This window comes from Drosophila subobscura, chromosome A (genome assembly GCF_008121235.1).
Source record: "Drosophila subobscura isolate 14011-0131.10 chromosome A, UCBerk_Dsub_1.0, whole genome shotgun sequence".
NCBI lineage: Eukaryota > Metazoa > Arthropoda > Insecta > Diptera > Drosophilidae > Drosophila > Drosophila subobscura.
Genome location: NC_048530.1, coordinates 542,303 through 561,909, shown reverse-complemented (window position 1 = coordinate 561,909; position 19,607 = coordinate 542,303). Strand labels below are relative to the sequence as shown.

Genomic DNA, 19,607 nt, shown 5'->3' with positions numbered 1-19,607 from the left:
AATTATATGAATGTATATATATCGATGTTTGTGCTTGTTTTTAAAGCCTAGTACCACCACTAAAGCCTAGTACTCAGATCGAAAAAAAGTGGCCGCTAGAAAAAGCAAGGATGATATTCGTATGGAACCGATAAGAAATTTTTGCGCGCACAAGTTACTTCCTAGCAGTACTCAGATCGACAAAAAAAACAGGCCGATTAAATCTAGAAAGTCAGCCGATAGTATTTTGTGGTATTGATAGTATTTGTGTGGTATTCGTTGGTATGTTGTTAGCAGCTCGAAAAATATAGAATTGTTGTATATTCCGAGAGGGTACCTAGCAAACAGAGAGTAAAGTCTCAATCAAATGGAGGCAACAATGCAGCTGAAGTTTAAAGATAAGTGACCACCGTGCTTCTAAACGAGCTTAAGGCCATCAAACGGCAAAGAAAGGAAACAATTATTATAGATTAATGAGATTACATTGAATGTATTTGCATTTTTAATTTGTTTAACTTATTTGAAAGCCACGTTCCACGCACAAGCAAAATATAGGATGGTATCCAGCACCGCAAAAAATTCTAGCCAAAAATTTGTTATATATTTCTTTTGTGCGTGGAACGTTACTAATACAGGCACACGAATCAGCTGTGTTTTGTAAACATGTGTACTGCAGTGGCAGTTTGAAATTTAAACTGAAAATAAAAAAGAAACAAAAAGGGCTGGTAGTTGAATTGAGAATGCATTTGGCATTTGCCAATAATGCATATGGCTTGCTAAACGTCCATTATTGCCAAAAGAGCACAAATAATAAATAATTCATTTATTAATTTCAGTAAAATGATTTCATTTTCAATTAAGTCATGGCAGAAGTATTTTTTAGAGTCCGACGATCTATTTCGACTCTCTTTTACTTTTTTGAGCGCACTTGTTTCCTCCACCTCCACCTCCTACACAACAGAAATAACTGTCAGCATATATGTCTTGCCTGTCTACCAGCTGTTCTCTCAGTCCACAAACGCCCTTCGTATCGATATATCGATACAAATCTGTTTATTTTGTCAACGTTGCTGGATACTCAAGAAACAAAAAGTCGAACCAAACATTTTTGGCTCGGTTGTTTTTATATGAAGTTTGGCAGAAATTTGTTGTTCTTGTGGTGCCGGATACCTGCCTTAAATACAAAAATGAGACCAATTTTCCCTGGCACGAAATTATAAGCATCAGCTGTTTTTTCATGGATGATGGATGGTGCCATGTGAACAGGCGTTTCACATCTTTAAAAAAATCCCAATGTTCCACTGGAATGGGCTCAGTATGCAGAGCCTATTATTCATTTCGTTCACTGCAGTTCATGGTTCTTTTTCGTTCGCTCATGAACGACCCTATACTAAACAAAACCGATTGATTTGTGTTGCCAATTTTACGTAATTCTAATTGCAAAAATGTCGCTCCTATGCCGAGTCATGTGCAGGACTAAATCCTTTCAGTTGTAAGTGTCAAACCTCGCAAATCTGAGAAATGTTAACCATCCAATTTGTTTTTGGGTGGTACTGTAGATTAAAAGCCAATATAATCGCAGCCTCTCGTTGCACGTCTACCAAAGATACCGCTCCGCTCGATATAAAAACGGCATTGGCCCGTCCTGAGGAGCTGGAACAGCGCAAAAAATTGAATGGAACGATCACCGTGCCCACAGCCGTAAATCTTGGTCCCATTTCCGGAGTGCCTGGGGTGCAGCTTAAGGAACGTCGTGTGCGCATTCACATACCACCTAAGAATGCAATGCAAAGCGGAACCGACAACATTAACAATTGGCAGATTGAGTTCGACAATAGGGAGCGATGGGAAAACCCTCTCATGGGCTGGGCCTCTTCGTAAGTATAGCGATTATCGTGTTAATGGCCTGGTACACATTAATCTTGCGTATTTCACAGTGGCGACCCGTTGTCTAATTTAAATGTGCAGTTCGGCAGCAAAGATGAAGCTATTACCTACTGTGAACGAAACGGCTGGCGTTGGTATATCGATGGCGAAGTGAAGTCCAAGAAGGACCGCGTCAAGAACTACGGAGTAAACTTTTCATGGAACAAGCGCACGCGTGTTTCTACCAAGTAGATTGGGGGAAAGCTTGATCACTCCATGAACCATCAAACTATTACGACCAAAGGATTTTTTTGTCCCGATAAGCGTTTCAGTTGAATTAATTAAAAGTGAGAGCTTGAAATGGAAATGTGTATCATCCTCAATATAAATTAACAAATCAAAATGTAATTAAACCAACCGATTGCTCTTCATGAATTGGGTGCTGGCGATGCCGCGATTGTTTCTTTCGCTCCCGGTAGGTCAGGCCTCTCAGATTCGTGGATTCCAGATTTCCAAAAAATCTAGTTGAACGCTGGTCAAGATGTTTCCGTCGGGGATCCAAAAGAGGCTAGCTCTAAAGCGTGACTCTTCTGCAACTGTTCTCAAGTAACCGTTCCATCCTCTAGTGCCGGCGTTCGTATTGTTCTGCTGGCCACAACATTCGCAGATCTTCTTGAGTGAAACTGCTATTGTCCGTAGACATAATTATAGTCGATATTAGGTTCAGTCGCAATCACCATCAGTCAGTCAGCTCACATCAAATTCCAATGGTAAATAATGCATATAAATGTTTATACTCACAAATATGTACATATGTATTTACAATCCAAGCATTTTAGTTAAATAAGTGTGAATGTACTCAAGTAAATCCATATGCACATAGTTACACGATACAATTTTGTCTGTTGCGTTTGAGCCATGAATATGCCCAGTACTAAAACTTAAAGTTAGCTCCAAAAGAGAACAGTGAACGCCATCAAGAGGCAAGAGGCGCCGACCCAGGGCGATTTTCGCTCGCCAATGCGCGCCAACTTCCAAAAGGTTCCAAGTAGCCTGCAATGAAGAGAAAAATGTTGTATTAGAACTGTAGGAGGGTGTTTTGATGGATCCTACCCAGTCTTTTTTCGGTCGATGATGCTGGGGAACATGGACCGCAAATAGGCACATGTGCAGATCAGAAGCAGGATGACGGACAGCAAGCTTTGGAAATTGAACAGGGCACTCTGAGAAAGACAAAGATATAAGCTGTACTGATTTTAAAGACGGGCCACGGTATCCAAACCATTTTTACAAATTGATTGTGGGCTGGGCTGGATGCTTTATACTATGCTTGACATAGAATTGACGTGCCATATACACAGTGTGACCGCGACATTATCGATCAAATATACCGTAAGCGCCGCGGAAATATACCAAAATAAACTTTTTCAAAAAAATTAAAACAGATCTATATTTTTATAGCTGCTAGCAACATACCAACGAATACCACACAAATACTATCAATACCACACAAATACCATACTATCAATACCACAAAATACTATCGTCTGACTTTTTAGATTATTTCGGTCTTTTTTTTTTGTCGATCTGAGTACTGCCTGGCGTACAGCCGCTAGAAAGTAACTTGTGCGCACAAAAATTTCTTATCGGTTCCATACGAATATCATCCCTGATTTTTTTAGCGGCCCCTTTTTTCGATCTGAGTACTAGGCTTTTAGCCAGGCCGAAATAATCTAGAAAGTCAGACGATAGTATTTAGTGGTATTGATAGTATTTGTGTGGTATTCGTTGGTATGTTGCTAGCAGCTCGAAAAATATATATCTGTTTTAATTTCCGAGAGGGTACCTAGCAAACAGAGAGTAAAGTCTCAATCAAATGGAGGCAACAATGCCGCTGAAGTTGAAAGATAAATGACCACCGTGCTTCTAAACGAGCTTAAGGCCATCAAACGGCAAAAAGGGAAACAATTACTATAGATTCATGAGATTATATTAAATTTATTTGCATTTTTAATTTGTTTAACTTATTTGAACGCCAGTATCTTCATGTTGCCAAGACACAGACCCGGTTGGGCTGTTAACAAAATGTTTTAAGTTGTTTTCCTTTTGGGACCAAGTACTGCTCCATAGGGTCGTGCGAAGGGGCGATGGCGACAATCTGGGCTCGAAACTATCCAATTTTGAATAGGAAGGGTGCTTGTAGGCGCCGTTTTACAACTTTGCAACGGGCACAAATATACCTTGGCACGGCCTTGAGGCTCCACCAATCAAAGAAGGCTGCAGATGTTATTCCCAGCCATATGAACACATATTTTTATGATTTCTAATACTCAAATGTATGGACAATTACCGTCCTGGTTTCTTTCCTGCCGATATGGGTTTAATCAAAGTTGTCGTAGCTTATTTCGTTGATTGTCCTCCTCCTGCCATCATGCAAGAGCCGCCAGTCTCAGTAAAAAATTCTCCTGCATGGATCCATTTTGCATTCATTGTTCTATTAACCTTTTATTACATTTTCACACATTTGCAAAAAGGTAAACAAAACAATACAGCTGCCTGAGAAGTGTAACCGTACGGAGTGCGGTTTTCACCTGGTCACACTCTGCTGCTAGCAAAATATATATATATTATATTCAGTTTTTTCTGAGTACTAGCCTTAATACATTTGGCTAGGCAAAATCTCTCAGCGGTTTCATGCGAATATCATCCCTGTTTTTGCTCGTGTATACTTTTTTGTTATCTATATATCGGGTATATTTGATCGATGAGTCCGCGGTCACATTCTCTGTCTTTCTCATTAGCAAAACGCAACCCCCCCCCCTCCAGCACACTACACTATAGTTTTTTAATAGTGTAATAGTTTAACTTCGTGTTCATAGTGTTCGTTATAGTAGTAGTGTTCGTTCATAGTAATCGTTAAAAACGTTCGATTTCTGCGGCGAGCTAGAAGTGAAAGATAAATCGCGTGATAAACATTTTTACGTTCTGTTGTCTTGACTGTGCGCTATGCGTCAGATTGGAAGGAAAGCAAACCGTCTTCATCTTCATTTCAGCATAAGCTCGCATTTTGGATCACCCAGCCTGTGCCTGTGGTAACATTTGTAGTAAATCAGAGTTCCCACTTTAATTAAAAGTACAGATTGCACAGATTCTTTAAAATATTCGGATACAATATCTCGTTTCGAACAGTACATATGTGTGTACATATAAAACTGATGTGTGTGTGTAACCAAAGCTATCTGGGTCTTTTGTGAGAGAGAGCTCCTCCACTTTTTGGGTACATACATATGTACATACATATATGTACAGAAGTATGACTGTGATCAAAACGCATCCTCAATAATAAACAAAAAAATAACAGAAAAGCCCCTTGCAGTTACACCAAAATCTTGTTGATGCTTACTCGCGTTTCTTGGACTTTTAAAGAGGTAAGTACAATAAAAGTTTCAAAAATACGTTCTCGAAAGCAAACGAATACATATGTAAATACATACATATGTACATACATACGCATTTGTGTGTATTGCCGTCGGGATACCGGTCGCCCAAAAAATTATGTACATATGCACACACGCACGATGCGCCGCAGCAGAGAGGCCACGTCGGTCAGCCTCGGGTAAACTTTAACTGAAGTGAACTAAATTTATGTATGTACAAAAGAATAGTAAATTGAAAAGTATATAAGGAGCTCGTTCTCGTATATGTATGTACATATGTATGTATGTTTTTTGTCGAACTGTTATTGATATGCTGATAAAACACCCGTCCACTGCTGCTCTCGCATCTTCCTTCTTGCTCAGCATAATCGGGATATAACAAAAAATAAAGTTGAATCAGAACGAAACATTGGAAGGATTTTTAGTTCAAGTGAAACAAAAGAATGCGAATGATTCGGTGACCTGCCTTTTTCAAATTCTCACACACATGCAAACACTGCAACACAAAAACGGTCTCAGAGAGCAAACAAAGAAAAGAGCTTGGCCAGGTGCATACATACAGTAAGCACACATATTATTCGTACACCATCATCATCCTAGTTTGTGAACACATAACTTTGCTTACGGTCAACGTAAATAGTCACAGGCAAATGAAACACTAGGCACCCTCCGATGACCCATACGATTTTTCTCAAGATATGTACATATGTTAAATTTATTTTCCGGATGACTTTGGGAGAAACCCATGGCCAGATTCATTTCTAGAGAATGAGATTTGACTAGAGAGTCCATCTAAGATTTTTTTTTGATTGGTTGGCCTTGCGAAAATAAATTTATTTTATGATGAGAAAATGGTGGTCCCTGCTGTATGGCATTTCGGAGGGTGCCGACTGTTTCACCTGTGTTGTTATTTAACTGGAGCTTTACGAGTGGTCTTATTTAATAGAAATATGAACAAGGAATTATTAAACTTTATTTTGAGTGACAATTGGCATCCATTTGTCATTCCATTTGGTCAAATTTCGAAGTCAAACTTGATCCATTCAAAAAAAATTACACAAAATGTAATATTTTGTTGATCAAATCTGGCTCATTTGAAACTGCAACCAGCTGAAAAATTCACTACGGTTAGTTAACTTGAGTTCCATGAAGCCTGTGTGGAAAAATTTGTAAAAAAGGATACGGAAGCCCAAAATTTCATCCATGGAATTCTTGCAACCGGTACTGCTTGTGGAGGGGCTCAATATCAATTCATGGGGCACCACTACCATGGGGGAAAGATTGTTCCTAGTGTTCTTAGACATCATAAAGACTAAATGTAGCAAAAAAAAATTTGCATTGCACATGTTACCTTTAATATTTGAATTTAACTTAAGGAATCGGACGCCTGTACGAATAATTTATGTGCGTAAGTTAAGTTAAGCCTTAATTTAAGTGCTTAAGTTAATTGTTATAAGGATACCATAGATGATAATAGATACATAGATTTTGTATAAACATATAGTAGATATGTTGATCTTTGATACAAAATTAGCTTCGTTACGAATAATTTATGTGCGAAAAAAAAGGTATTTTTTGCTTAAATTAATTTTTATAAGGATACCATAGAAGAAAATTAAAAACTTTTATCATAAACATATAGTAGATATGTTGATCTTTGATACAAAAGTAACTTTACCTGTTTACGTTGACCTTACGCCAAGTTACAGGTGTTCAAACTAGGGTGATGATGGTGTACGAATAATATGTGTGCTTACTGTATGTACATGCATACATACATATGTATATATGTATAGTTTCATCATTGGCCAGCGCTCTTTTTATACCCAGTACTCGAAGAGTAAACAGGGTATATTGTATTTGTGCACAAAGTGAATGTATGTAACGCACAGAAGGAAACGTTTCCGACCCCATAAAGTATATGTATATATTCTTGATCAGCATTAATAGCCGAGTCGATTGAGCCATGTCTGTCTGTCCGTCTGTCCTGTTTGTCGGCTAGTTCTCAGAGACTATAGGAGCTAGAGCCACCAAATTTTGGCACCAGACTGCTGTATGCTCACACTGAAACCAGTGTATTTCAAAAATAAGCCCCGCCCCCGCAAAAGGGCGAAAACCTCCCAAATCTACAATTTTGCAGATAGCAGAAAACTAAAAACGCCATTCCGTAGGGAATGACCATATCTATCAGATCACCAAATTTTCAGTGGCCAAACCCACCCCGTCCCGCAGCATTCACACTCTGCTTCGCGCTGTTTATGGCCTGGCCCCTGACACGTCACTGCCTCTGCCTCTGCCCTGACTCTGCAGTGTGTGTTTCTAGGGGAGGGTGGCGAGCTAAAGGAGCGTGTTGGCGTGAGTAGTGTTGTTGATGTAGATGACAGATGAAGAAAAAATGTAAAATTTGACAAATAACCGCTAAAGTTGCAGATGTAGTACTGAGTGCCGGGTATAAAAGTTGTGACGCGTAAGAAGCGTCTCACACGTCCCTTCTCGTTAAATTTTAAATCCATTTTTCAAAAGTGGTGCTATTATTTTTTTTACATACATATGTACATTTTTTCTTCATCTGTCATCTACATCAACAACACTACTCACGCCAACACGCTCCTTTAGCTCGCCACCCTCCCCTAGAAACACACACTGCAGAGTCGCGGCAGAGGCAGCGGCAGAGGCAGCGGCAGAGGCAGCGGCAGAGGCAGTGACGTGTCAGGGGCCAGGCCATAAACAGCGCGAAGCAGAGTGTAAATGCTGCGGGACGGGGTGGGTTTGGCCACTGAAAATTAATTTCCATTGTGGCTATAATAATGATCCAATCGGATCCCAATTTGGTGATCTGATAGATATGGTCATTCCCTACGGAATGGCGTTTTTAGTTTTCTGTTATCTTTACAATTGTAGATTTGGGAGGTTTTCGCCCTTTTGCGTGGTCGGAAGGGGGCGGGGCTCATTTTTGAAATACACTGGTTCCAGTGTGAGCATACAGCAGTCTGGTGCCAAAATTTGGTGGCTCTAGCTCTTATAGTCTCTGAGAACTAGCCGACAAACAAGACGGACAGACGCACAGACGGACGGACGGACAGACGGACAGACAGACATGGCTCAATCGACTCGGCTATTGATGCTGATCAAGAATATATATACTTTATGGGGTCGGAAACGTTTCCTTCTGTGCGTTACATACAACCGTTATCCGCACAAATACAATATACCCTATTTACTCTTCGAGTACCGGGTATAAAAATGACCAACAAGTAATGAATTTCTTAGTTAACACTTTTGAACTATTAATTCTAAATTAATATTTATCATTCAAGATTTAGTTCAGTGTCCTATTTTGGCAACATCATCTGCGCAGCGTCTTGACATGGAATCCACTAAGTCCACGAATAGCTTTTGGGGAGCTTTGGACCAGGACTCTTAAATTTGTTCTCAAAGTGATCCGACAGTGGTTGGTTTGGAATCAGCAACTGCCTTCTGGACGTCGGACCACAGATTTTCGATGGGTTTTATGTCAGGCGACTGTGCAGGCCACTTTAACACGTTCAGTGTTGGCCCCGAACCATTCCTTTGCTTTCATGCTGGGGCTATTTTCCGTTTGAAAGACCCATACGAGTGGAATTTCGTATTCTGCAAAGGGTAGCATTACTGTCTCCATGAAATTCAAGGACACGTGCTGATCCATGATGGTTTATAGTCAATGTATTGGCCCTACTCCATAGTAAGAGAAGCAGGCCCATATCATTAAATTCAACCTTTTATTTTTAATGGTTTTCTTTGGTGTCCTGGTGTTCCTTGAACGTCTTAAGTATGATCAAGATTCCTTTTCAGTAAATAAAACACTTTTTACTAATCTGACATTAAAATTTATGCGCCATTATAGGGATGTCCAATTGGCATGCTCCCTTGCAAACATCATGTGCTTAGTAATTTGTCTGGCGTTTAAAAGTGCGATTTTTTTTGGTCAGCAGGCTTTTTGGCTATGTTGTCTAAGATATTTTTAAACTTTCTAGCCCGTCGCTTGAAGGGAACCTTCTTGCTCTCGCGAATCAGCCTTTTGACCCTAAAAGGGGTCATAGATCGTTTTCATCCACGTGTTTTACACTTTTCTTCATAGTTTAAGGCGTTTTTTATCATTTTATTTAAACTGCCTACCAATTGACCAAATTCTCTGTACGTCTCTGTTACGTCAAACATAAATTTTTTGCAAAGGTCGCGCTTTTTCGCATTTCAGAGCTTTCCACGTATTATTGTAATGATTATTATTAGCTTTTATGATAGAATCAATGAAATATTAGTTAAAACTAATAAATACGTGGTTTATACAAAGTCAATTCCGCGAAATTACGGATATTCACTTAAAATAGTGCTAACGGTGCTATTATTTTTTTCGCCATATTTGTGGTATTTTTTCTTAAAGTTAAAAAAAAATATAAAGACAGAATTTTGAAAAAAGGCAACTCTTTCTTTGTTAATGGGAAATACTTAACTATATGAAAAAACTAAAAATGTAAAAAAATCGCAACAGTAATTGCTTTTTTTTTTGTCCAAGAACAAAATGTATTGTAGTGGTGCTATTATTTTTTTCGCAACTGTATGTACATAAATATGTACATATGTGCATAAAATCCATATGCAGTGCTTTTCATTTTAATTTTTAATAGTTGTAAGTTACATGCCCTTGACGGTAGAGCTGTCAAAATTATATCAAAATGTGAATATATCTACATATATTTTCTCTAAATAAAACGAGAAGGGACGTGTGAGACGCTTCTTACGCGTCACAACTTTTATACCCGGCACTCAGTACTACATCTGCAACTTAGCGGTTATTTGTCAAATTTCACATTTTTTCTTCATCTGTCATCTACATCAACAACACTACTCACGCCAACACGCTCCTTTAGCTCGCCACCCTCCCCTAGAGACACACCTTGCAGATTCATGGCAGAGTCGCGGCAGAGGCAGCGGCAGAGGCAGCGGCAGAGACGTGTAGGGGCAGAGGCCATAAACTGCGCGAAGCAGAGTGTGCTGCTATAAGCTGCGGGACGGGATGGGTTTGGCCACTGAAAATTAATTCTTCATTGTGGCTATAATAATGATCCAATTGGATCCCAATTTGGTGATCTGATAGATATGGTTATTCCCTACGGAATATGGCGTTTTTAGTTTTCTTCAAAATTGTAGATTTAGGAGGTTTTCGGCCTTTTGCGTGGGCGGAAGGGGGCGGGCTCATTTTTGCAATACACTGGTTTCAGTGTGAGCATACAGCAGTCTGGTGCCAAAATTTGGTGGCTCTAGCTCTTATAGTCTCTGAGAACTAGCCGACAAACAAGACGGACAGACGGACAGTCGGACGGACAGACAGACATGGCTCAATCGACTCGGCTATTGATGCTGATCAAGAATATATATATCATTCCGTAGGGAATGACCATATCTATCAGATCACCAAATAAGGATCCAATTGGATCATTATTATAGCCACAATGGAGCAATTTTCAGTGGCCAAACCCACCCCGTCCCGCAGCTTATAGCAGCACACTCTGCTTCGCGCAGTTTATGGCCTCTGCCCCTGTCACATCTCTGCCGCTGCCTCTGCCGCTGCCTCTGCCGCGACTCTGCCATGACTCTGCAAAGTGTGTTTCTAGGGGAGGGTGGCGAGCTAAAGGAGCGTGTTGTTGTGAGTAGTGTTGTTGATGTAGATGACAGATGAAGAAAAAATGTGAAATTTGACAAATAACCGCTAAGTTGCAGATGTAGTACTGAGTGCCGGGTATAAAAGTTGTGACGCGTAAGAAGCGTCTCACACGTCCCTTCTCGTTATTTATTGTGTTTGGTTCTAACTACTTCGAAAGCCAACTGAAAGCGACCTTCGTAATATCAAACGGAAAATGCAATTTATGCAGCAGTAGTGGTTTTTGTGAGGTGTGAGCGAGTCATAAATATGATCTGGAGGACTTTCATATATGTACATAAGCCTAGTACTCAGATCGAAAAAAAAAGGGGCCGCTAGAAAAATCAAGGAAGATATTCGTATGGAACCGATAAGAAAAGAAATGTTGTCGCGCACTAACTACTTTTTAGCGGCTGTACGCCTGGCAGTACTCAGATCGAAAAAAATCGGCCGATTAATACCGGGCTGCAAATAAAAAGACCAAACTTCATATAAAAACGAGAAGGGACGTGTGAGACGCCTCTTACGAGTCACATATTTTATACCCGGTACTCAGTACAACATCTGTACCTTTGCGGTTTTTTTCGTATTTTACATTTTTTCTTCATCTGTTATCTACATCTGCAACACTTTTCACGCGAACACGCTGCTTTAGCTCGCCCCCCTTTCCTAGAGCCACGCACTTCAGAGTCACGGCAGGCAGAGGCAGAGGCAGTTTCAAAGTCGGCTGATTTTGAGATGCTTTGACTTGTGAAAAAGTGCGGGAAAAATTGAGCAACTTGCAGCTGTAAATTTAGCTCGATTACAAAGTTTATATACAAGTAAAAATATGGAAATAACAGGTCGAGGTATTTAAATTAATTGTTAATACATGTTTTTGTATAGTTATGTGTAGGTATTTAATTGTCCAATTTTTTGTTCGTGTGTCTTTTTAGCTTGGTAATAAAAATTGCACGTGTTTTCTGTGGAATATTACTTTTGCACAGCACACCACTGCACAGAGTTTCAAGTTACATGTTATTAATCAAATATTATAGAATCACGTGGTGTTTATGGTTTTTGTCCCATTTTTGCCCCTTTTCGAACAATTTTAAATTTTGCAGATGCTTATGAGTTCACTCATGCAGCGCTGCTGGAGGTCTGGACCAACAACAATCGTGAAGCAGACGCAATAAAATTATATGTTAATATGTTAAACGAAAATTATCCAATTTATTGCTTAGTTAAACAAGTACTTAGCGAAATGCAATTGTACGTTGGAGCGATTCCAATCAAATTACTTTTAACTAAACAATTATTCAATCAGTCAATCAAATACATTTTCTTAAAGTTCTGAATAGTTTTAAAGGACCTTTTATTATAATTTATCCTTTGGATACCTTTGTTATACCCGGTACTCGAAGAGTAAACAGGGTATATTGTATTTGTGCACAAAGTGAATGTATGTAACGCACAGAAGGAAACGTTTCCGACCCCATAAAGTATATATATTCTTGATCAGCATCAATAGCCGAGTCGATTGAGCCATGTCTGTCTGTCCGTCCGTCCGTCTTGTTTGTCGGCTAGTTCTCAGAGACCATAAGAGCTAGAGCCACCAAATTTTGGCACCTGACTGCAGTATGCTCACACTGAAACCAGTGTATTTAAAAAAATGAGCCCCGCCCCCTTCCGCCCACGCAAAAGGGCGAAAACCTCCCAAATCTACAATTTTGAAGAAAACAGAAAAAAAAACGCCATTCCGTAGGGAATGACCATATCTATCAGATCACCAAATTGGCATCTGATTGGATCATTATTATAGCCACAATGGAGAAATTAATTTTCAGTGGCCAAACCCACCCCGTCCCGCAGCTTATAGCATTCACACTCTGCTTCGCGCAGTTTATGGCCTCTGCCCCTGACACATCTCTGCCTCTGCCGCTGCCTCTGCCGCTGCCTCTGCCGCGACTCTGCCCTGACTCTGCAGTGTGTGTCGAACGTGTGAGACGCTTCTTACGCGTCACAACTTTTATACCCGGTACTCAGTACTACATCTGTACCTTAACGGTTTTTTGTCAAATTTGACATTTTTTCTTCATCTGTCATCTACATCAACAACACTGCTCACGCCAACACGCTCCTTTAGCTCGCCTCCCTCCCCTAGAGACACACACTGCAGAGTCAGGGCAGAGTCGCGGCAGAGGCAGAGGCAGAGCCGTGTCAGGGGCAGAGGCCATAAACAGCGCGAAGCAGAGTGTGAATGCTGCGGGACGGGGTGGGTTTGGCCACTGCAAATTAAGATTATTGTGGCTATAATAATGATCCAATCGTATCCCAATTTGGTGATCAGATAGATATGGTCATTCCCTTCGGAATTTGTAACAGTGTGAGCACACAGAAGTCTGGATGCAAAATTTGGTGGCTCTAGCTTTTATGGTCTCTGAGATTCAGGCGCTCAACAAGACGGACGGACAGACGGACAAACAGCAATGGCTCTATCGACTCGGCTATTGATGCTGATCAAGAATATATATACTTTATGGGGTCGGAAACGTTTCCTTCTGTGCTTTACATATGTATGTACATCCATATTGTGCACAAATACAATATACCCTATTTACTCTTTGAGTACCGGGTATAAAAATCCAGCTACTACTATCGATCACTCGAAAAGACTCAACTTGAATATTAGGCAAAATCTTTCAAAAGCTTTGTAATAAATATTTTTGTAAGATGTTTGAAGCTTAACTAATAATGTTTGTGGTAAACCTTTTTTGAAGTGATTGGTAAAGTCCTTCAAGACATTAAAATAAAAGGGATTTCACCAAGATAGTCTCACGAAATATAACGGTATATTGATAAAGAAGTGGATTATAGACTAAAATTTGCACATAATTTTGAAGGATGTTTACCGTTTTACTATACAAGTAAGATATTATACGAAAATAGCATGCATCCGAAAAATAAACTTATATGTACATATGTATGTACATACATACAAAGACACAATGCCAAAGATTTTTTTCAGCTGCTTAATTCTGAAGTGGGAAGAGGCTGGGAATGCCTTCGTCAAAGCATGAAAAATATACACAAACGTGAATGTAATTTAACAAAGTAGATGCTAAACACGCGATTGCACAAAGTACATATTTACATATATACATACACAGCTGCGGCGTTTAAAATAGCACCATGACACTACTCTTTCTTTGAGATATTTTGTTAAAACAATGGTTCTAATGAAGGTGTTTAAAACTATTATGTCAACTTTGAGGCTTAATTCCACTTATCCGAGAGAATTGGTATGCTTTGAAGGCTTCAGTTGGAAATATTTGGAATTATTGAAAAAGCACTAATTTCATAAAAGCATAAAAAACTTCAAATTTATAAGAAATTTCGCTAATTTTTCATTACTATAGTTTACTTTAGTTGTATTCAAAGGTTAATAATTTGTTTTAAAGCCTTTGGCAGCAATAAAAAAAAGGCTGAGTCCTGTCATAAAATGTAACCTAAGTTTCGCGTCTTTCCTGAGGGATTCATCTCCACAAATCTGGCAGGACCCCAACATTTCAAGCTTTTTCTTTGATTTCGTATTAGACACATATTCTTTAACTGTTACCCAAAGATTTTCCCTATGGTTCATATCTGGGGACTGAGCAGGAGATAACATTGCATAAAAGTCACTGTTTTAAAACGCCTTAGAGCTCTCTATCTTGTCTGTTTTTGGTAATTTCCCTGATGGAAATACATAAATCAACGGCATTTTATATTTCATATAAGGCAGCATTCTTTTTTTATTACATAATAACATAGACATGTTAATTCATCATCGTTTCCAGCACGGGTACTAAACCACCTCCATAATACGAAAAGCATGCACATACCATGATTCTTGTCTCAGCATGATTATTAGATTTTAATGTCAGTTAAAGGGTTTTGTTTTTAATTTGGTAGTCGTTTTACAAAAGATCTAAAGTTTTCGCAACAAACAAACAAAATGTGGCTCCCTCCGGATCACAGGATCTATAACCAAATTTATTTTGGCCAACTCCAGTGTTTTTTCTACCTTGTATTCACTTTTCCCCATGGCTTCCTTGCTAAACCGGATTTTTTCTTACACTTCGAAAACTTAATTTATATTCTTTTAAGCTAAATCTAGCTTTGCTTATCTTTGGAAATTTTTTAAGATCCATTTTAAGCTCTGTGGCCGGCTTTAAAGGACTCCTCTTGCACTCAGAAACCAGCATTTTCAACCGAAATGTGTATATTGCGCCAATTCTTTCACGAGTTTCTTGTTGGATACATGTTTTAAAGCAATACGAATCATTTTAGATGAGCAACCTACTATTTTCCTCACATAAGAATAGCTTTCTTTTTTTGGAGTCAATGTTTTGATCCTTTTTCTTCCCTAAAGTGCTTTCGACGACCCAAAACAACTAATATTTTTTAACTGTCTGTTTACAAACGACTTAAGCTACCGAGTATTATATCAATTAAAAACATAATATATCAAACAGTTCGGAAAAGTAAAAGTTTATATAAAATATATGTAACTTTTGGTGCTATTTTTGTTGCGTTCAATTTCGCTTATTTTTCGAATAATTGCCTAAATTATTAAGAGCTGTCAAAATTGTTAAAGGACACTTCTCTCAGATAGAAGACATCTCAACCTACTTTATATTACTAAAAAGTGCAAAAAATGTTGTATGGAACACATTATTTGAAACATGGTATTTTTGTACCACACGGTGCTACTATTTTCGACGCAAATGTATATTAACCATTCCCCACGAACAATATGATATTTTATTTTTTGCAGCAAGAAAGTTGCAATTTATTTTAGAACTAAGAGCCTAACAAAACAAATATATATTAAAAAACTGGTAAATTAAAAAAAAATCAAAATAAAATAGAAAACTTCAACTACTTTTCTTGCAATGGGCAATTTTAAACCCCATGCCATCAAAGGGTTAATCAGCACACTCCATTTTCGTTTCACTCACACTTACAGCGCAGAGCCCTTTCACTCGCACTTATTGAGAGCATTGTTCCTAATTTTTCCGACGGGCCGTCCTTATATAATTGCTTCATGGTCCTATGCACAATAGATAGGGCCGTGCCGAGCCCTGTCCTAGTGTTTTGGCACTATGAGTCGTTCAATCTGGTTTTAAAATATTAATTATATTATATGTGTTATTAACAAAATTGTAGCTAAACAGTTCAGTTTCGGCCCTCAACTGCGGAGCTACTAAAAATTGCAGATTATGAAATGTGCCTTTAGGTGAAAACAACTACGCACCATCGCTAAGCAAATTCCAAAAAATTGTTCCTGCTCTCTCTACACATTGTCAGTACACACTGATATTTTAGTTGTCGTTATTGTTCTTGTAGGTACGGGTTTTCATGCTGCATATGTATTTATGTATATACATACATATGTAAGTATTGGCTTTTCGGTGTCTTCTAGAGAAGAGGCACAGAGTTTGAGCGCGCGCTAGCATATGCCTGTGGACTCGGTCATTTATTTATAAATCCAAGAAAGGTATATTTATGTGTGTGTGTTTGAACATTTCAAATAAATCTGCACAAATACTAATTAAATAGAAATCACGTGATCGTGCTCTGATCGATTCGAAAAAACAACAACATATCGGCACTGCACCTACTGCTGATAGGGTTCCGCCCAAACAGAATAGTTTGATTTCGTCACCAAGTCCCTCTAACTTAATTTAGTGAGATATGTACAGTAAGCACACATATTATTCGTACACCACCATCACCCTAGTTTGAACACCTATAACTTGGCCTACGGTCAACGTAAACCGAAAAAGTTAATTTTGTATCAAAGAGCAATATATCTACTGTATGTTTATGAAAAAAGTTTTTAAATTTCTTCTATGGTATCCTTATAAAAATTAACTTAAGCAAAAATTACCTTTTTTTTCGCACATAAATTATTCGTACAGCCGCCCGATTCCTTAAGTAAAATTCAAATATTAAAGGTAACTTGTACAATGAAAATTTTTGTTTGCTATATTTAGTCTTTATGATAACTAAAAGCCCTAGAAACAATCTTTCCCCAAGCTATTGATGCCCCATGAATAATAGTGACCCCCTCCACAAAGCAGTACCGGTTGCAATAGCTCCCTCGATGAAATGTTGGGCTTCCGTATTCTTTTTACCAATTTTGCCACGCAGGCTTCATGAAACTCAAGTTTACTAACCGTAGTGAAAGTTTCAGCTAGTTGCAGTTTTAAATGAGCCAGATTTGATCCAAAAAAGATTAAATTTTGTGTAATTTTTTGGGATGGGTCAAGTTTAACTTCGAATTATGACCAAACGGAATGACACATGGATGCCAATTGTCACTCAAAATAAAGTTTAATACACCCTTTATCATATTTCCATTAAACAAGACCATTCGTAAAGCTCCAGTTAAGAAAACAACACAGGTGAAACAATAGGCCTCCTCCAATGACCCATACGATTTTTTTCAAGATATGTTAATTTAATTTTCCGGAAGACTTTTGGAGAAACCCATGGCCAGATTCATTTCTAGAGAATGATAATGACTAGAGAGTCCATCTAAGACAGATTTTTGATTGGTTGGCCTTGCGAAAGTTCATTTAGCCCATGATGAGAAAATAATGGTCCCTGCTGTATGGCATTTCGGAGGGTGCCTAGTGTTTCACCTGTGTTGTTTTTTAACTGGAGCTTTACGAATGGTCTTGTTTAATGGAAATATGAAAAAGGGTGTATTAAACTTTATTTTGAGTGACAATTGGCATCCATGTGTCATTCCGTTTGGTCATAATTCGAAGTTAAACTTGACCCATCCCAAAAATTACACAAAATTTAATCTTTTGGATCAAATCTGGCTCATTTAAAACTGCAACTAGCTGAAACTTTCACTACGGTTAGTAAACTTGAGTTTCATGAAGCCTGCGTGGCAAAATTGGTAAAAAAGAATACGGAAGCCCAACATTTCATCGAGGGAGCTATTGCAACCGGTACTGCTTGTGGAGGGGGTCACTATTAATTCATGGGGCATCAATAGCTTGGGGGAAAGATTGTTTCTAGGGCTTTTAGTTATCATAAAGACTAAATATAGCAAACAAAAATTTTCATTGTACAAGTTACCTTTAATATTTGAATTTTACTTAAGGAATCGGGCGGCTGTACGAATAATTTATGTGCGAAAAAAAAGGTAATTTTTGCTTAAGTTAATTTTTATAAGGATACCATAGAAGAAATTTAAAAACTTTTTTCATAAACATACAGTAGATATATTGCTCTTTGATACAAAATTAACTTTTTCGGTTTACGTTGACCGTAGGCCAAGTTATAGGTGTTCAAACTAGGGTGATGGTGGTGTACGAATAATATGTGTGCTTACTGTATGTTTTTATGTATATACATTTTTCTATAGATTTGATGTTTCTCCAACGTATTTCAATTATCAAATTATTTGGAAATGTACACATGCATGGGAGTAACCTGGATGGAGAGAGTCAATGGCTTGATTTTCGTTGCCGTGCTGTATTTAATCTTACTTTACAATTGCGCTAATTTAGTATCTTTTCTCTCTATTTATTGTATTGGTTTTCTTAATGGTGTGCCAATCTAATTTGAAACGCATTCTACACGCTGTGTGCCCTTACCAAAAAAAATATATAGAAAAATTTCCGCCATGACCAGAACCCTTTCCTCTATTATTACGTTGCCGAACTGTGAATGAACGGAACTGGATTTTCGCTTTCCTGTGCCCTGCTTGCCCATGAAGAAATTATAAAAGGAGGTCTCGTCGGCAAAAGAAGGGAAACGTAACAATGCTGTTAATAAGTGCGAGTGAAAGGGTTCTGCGCTGTAAGTGTGAGTGAAACGACAATGCAGACAAGCAAACAAGCATTGAACTCAACGGGAAATGACACGAGGAACGCTGTCGACGACGAGACCTCCTTCTATAATTGCTTCATGTGCATACCTACATACATACATATGTATGTACACATTCTTCTGTATAGTTAACATTGGAAGGCAGAGGTGTGAACTATCGCTTCATAAAGATAGAGGTTATTAAAAAAAAGTCACAACTTTTATACACGGTACTCAGTACTACATCTGTACCTTAGCGGTTATTTTCAAATTTTAAATTTTACATTTTACACTTTTTCTACACTTCTCACGCCAACAGGCTCTTTAAGGTCGCACCCATCCCCTAGCGCCACACACCACACGAAACAGAGTGTGAATGTGAGAATGTGCAAAAATTTAAAAAATACTGCTGGACTGGTTGGGTTTGCCACTGCAAATTATTCTTCATTCTGGCTATAATAATGATCCAATCTCACCCCAATGAGATCCAGGCGCTCAACAAGACGGTCGGACTGGAAGGACGGACGGAGACGGACGGACGGACAGACGGACGGACGGACGGACGGACGGACGGACAGACAGACAGACATGACTATATCGGCTCGGCTATTGATGCTTATCAAGAATATATGTACATACATATGCGTTACATACATCCACTTTATGCACAAATACAATATACCTTATTTACTCTTCGAGTACCGGGTATAAAAATATACATGTTAAATATACATATACATATATGTATGTATGAATGCACTAATAAATTTGTACATATGTAAATATTTATGTAC

The 19,607-nt window shown here is 38.5% G+C and overlaps 3 protein-coding genes across 4 annotated transcripts in view; 2 read left to right on the top strand and 1 right to left on the bottom strand.

Moving 5' to 3' along the window:
* The first annotated feature begins 1,308 nt into the window (after positions 1-1,308).
* Positions 1,309-2,141, top strand: LOC117901264 (NADH dehydrogenase [ubiquinone] iron-sulfur protein 4, mitochondrial). The gene is made up of 3 exons (XM_034811959.1): positions 1,309-1,471; positions 1,539-1,856; positions 1,917-2,141. Exons 1-3 carry the CDS (start codon positions 1,425-1,427, stop codon positions 2,095-2,097), a joined length of 546 nt encoding a protein of 181 aa, XP_034667850.1. The 5' UTR covers positions 1,309-1,424; the 3' UTR covers positions 2,098-2,141.
* Positions 2,142-2,702: 561 nt separating this feature from the next.
* Positions 2,703-3,254, bottom strand: LOC117901271 (protein kish). Its single transcript, XM_034811969.1, has 3 exons — positions 3,128-3,254; positions 2,959-3,068; positions 2,703-2,898 (listed from the first exon to the last, which is right to left on the bottom strand). Exons 1-3 carry the CDS (start codon positions 3,128-3,130, stop codon positions 2,793-2,795), a joined length of 219 nt encoding a protein of 72 aa, XP_034667860.1. The 5' UTR covers positions 3,131-3,254; the 3' UTR covers positions 2,703-2,792.
* Positions 3,255-4,679: 1,425 nt separating this feature from the next.
* The window catches only part of LOC117903560, an 89,072-nt gene continuing 74,144 nt past the window's right edge, over positions 4,680-19,607 (top strand). For both annotated transcript variants that reach the window (XM_034815763.1, XM_034815762.1), the window contains exon 1: positions 4,680-5,273. The gene's annotated coding sequence lies outside the window, so the exon portion shown is untranslated. The remainder of the gene's footprint in view (positions 5,274-19,607) is intronic.

Excerpts from the sequence above, each read along its gene's own strand:
- LOC117901264 (XM_034811959.1), top strand. The coding sequence starts at position 1,425 with ATGTCGCTCCTATGCCGAGTCATGTGCAGGACTAAATCCTTTCAGTT. Across the intron at positions 1,472-1,538 it reads AGGACTAAATCCTTTCAGTT|ATTAAAAGCCAATATAATCG; the intron begins GTAAGTGTCAAA and ends GTGGTACTGTAG. Across the intron at positions 1,857-1,916 it reads CTCATGGGCTGGGCCTCTTC|TGGCGACCCGTTGTCTAATT; the intron begins GTAAGTATAGCG and ends CGTATTTCACAG.
- LOC117901271 (XM_034811969.1), bottom strand. Across the intron at positions 2,899-2,958 it reads ATCGACCGAAAAAAGACTGG|GCTACTTGGAACCTTTTGGA; the intron begins GTAGGATCCATC and ends TCTTCATTGCAG.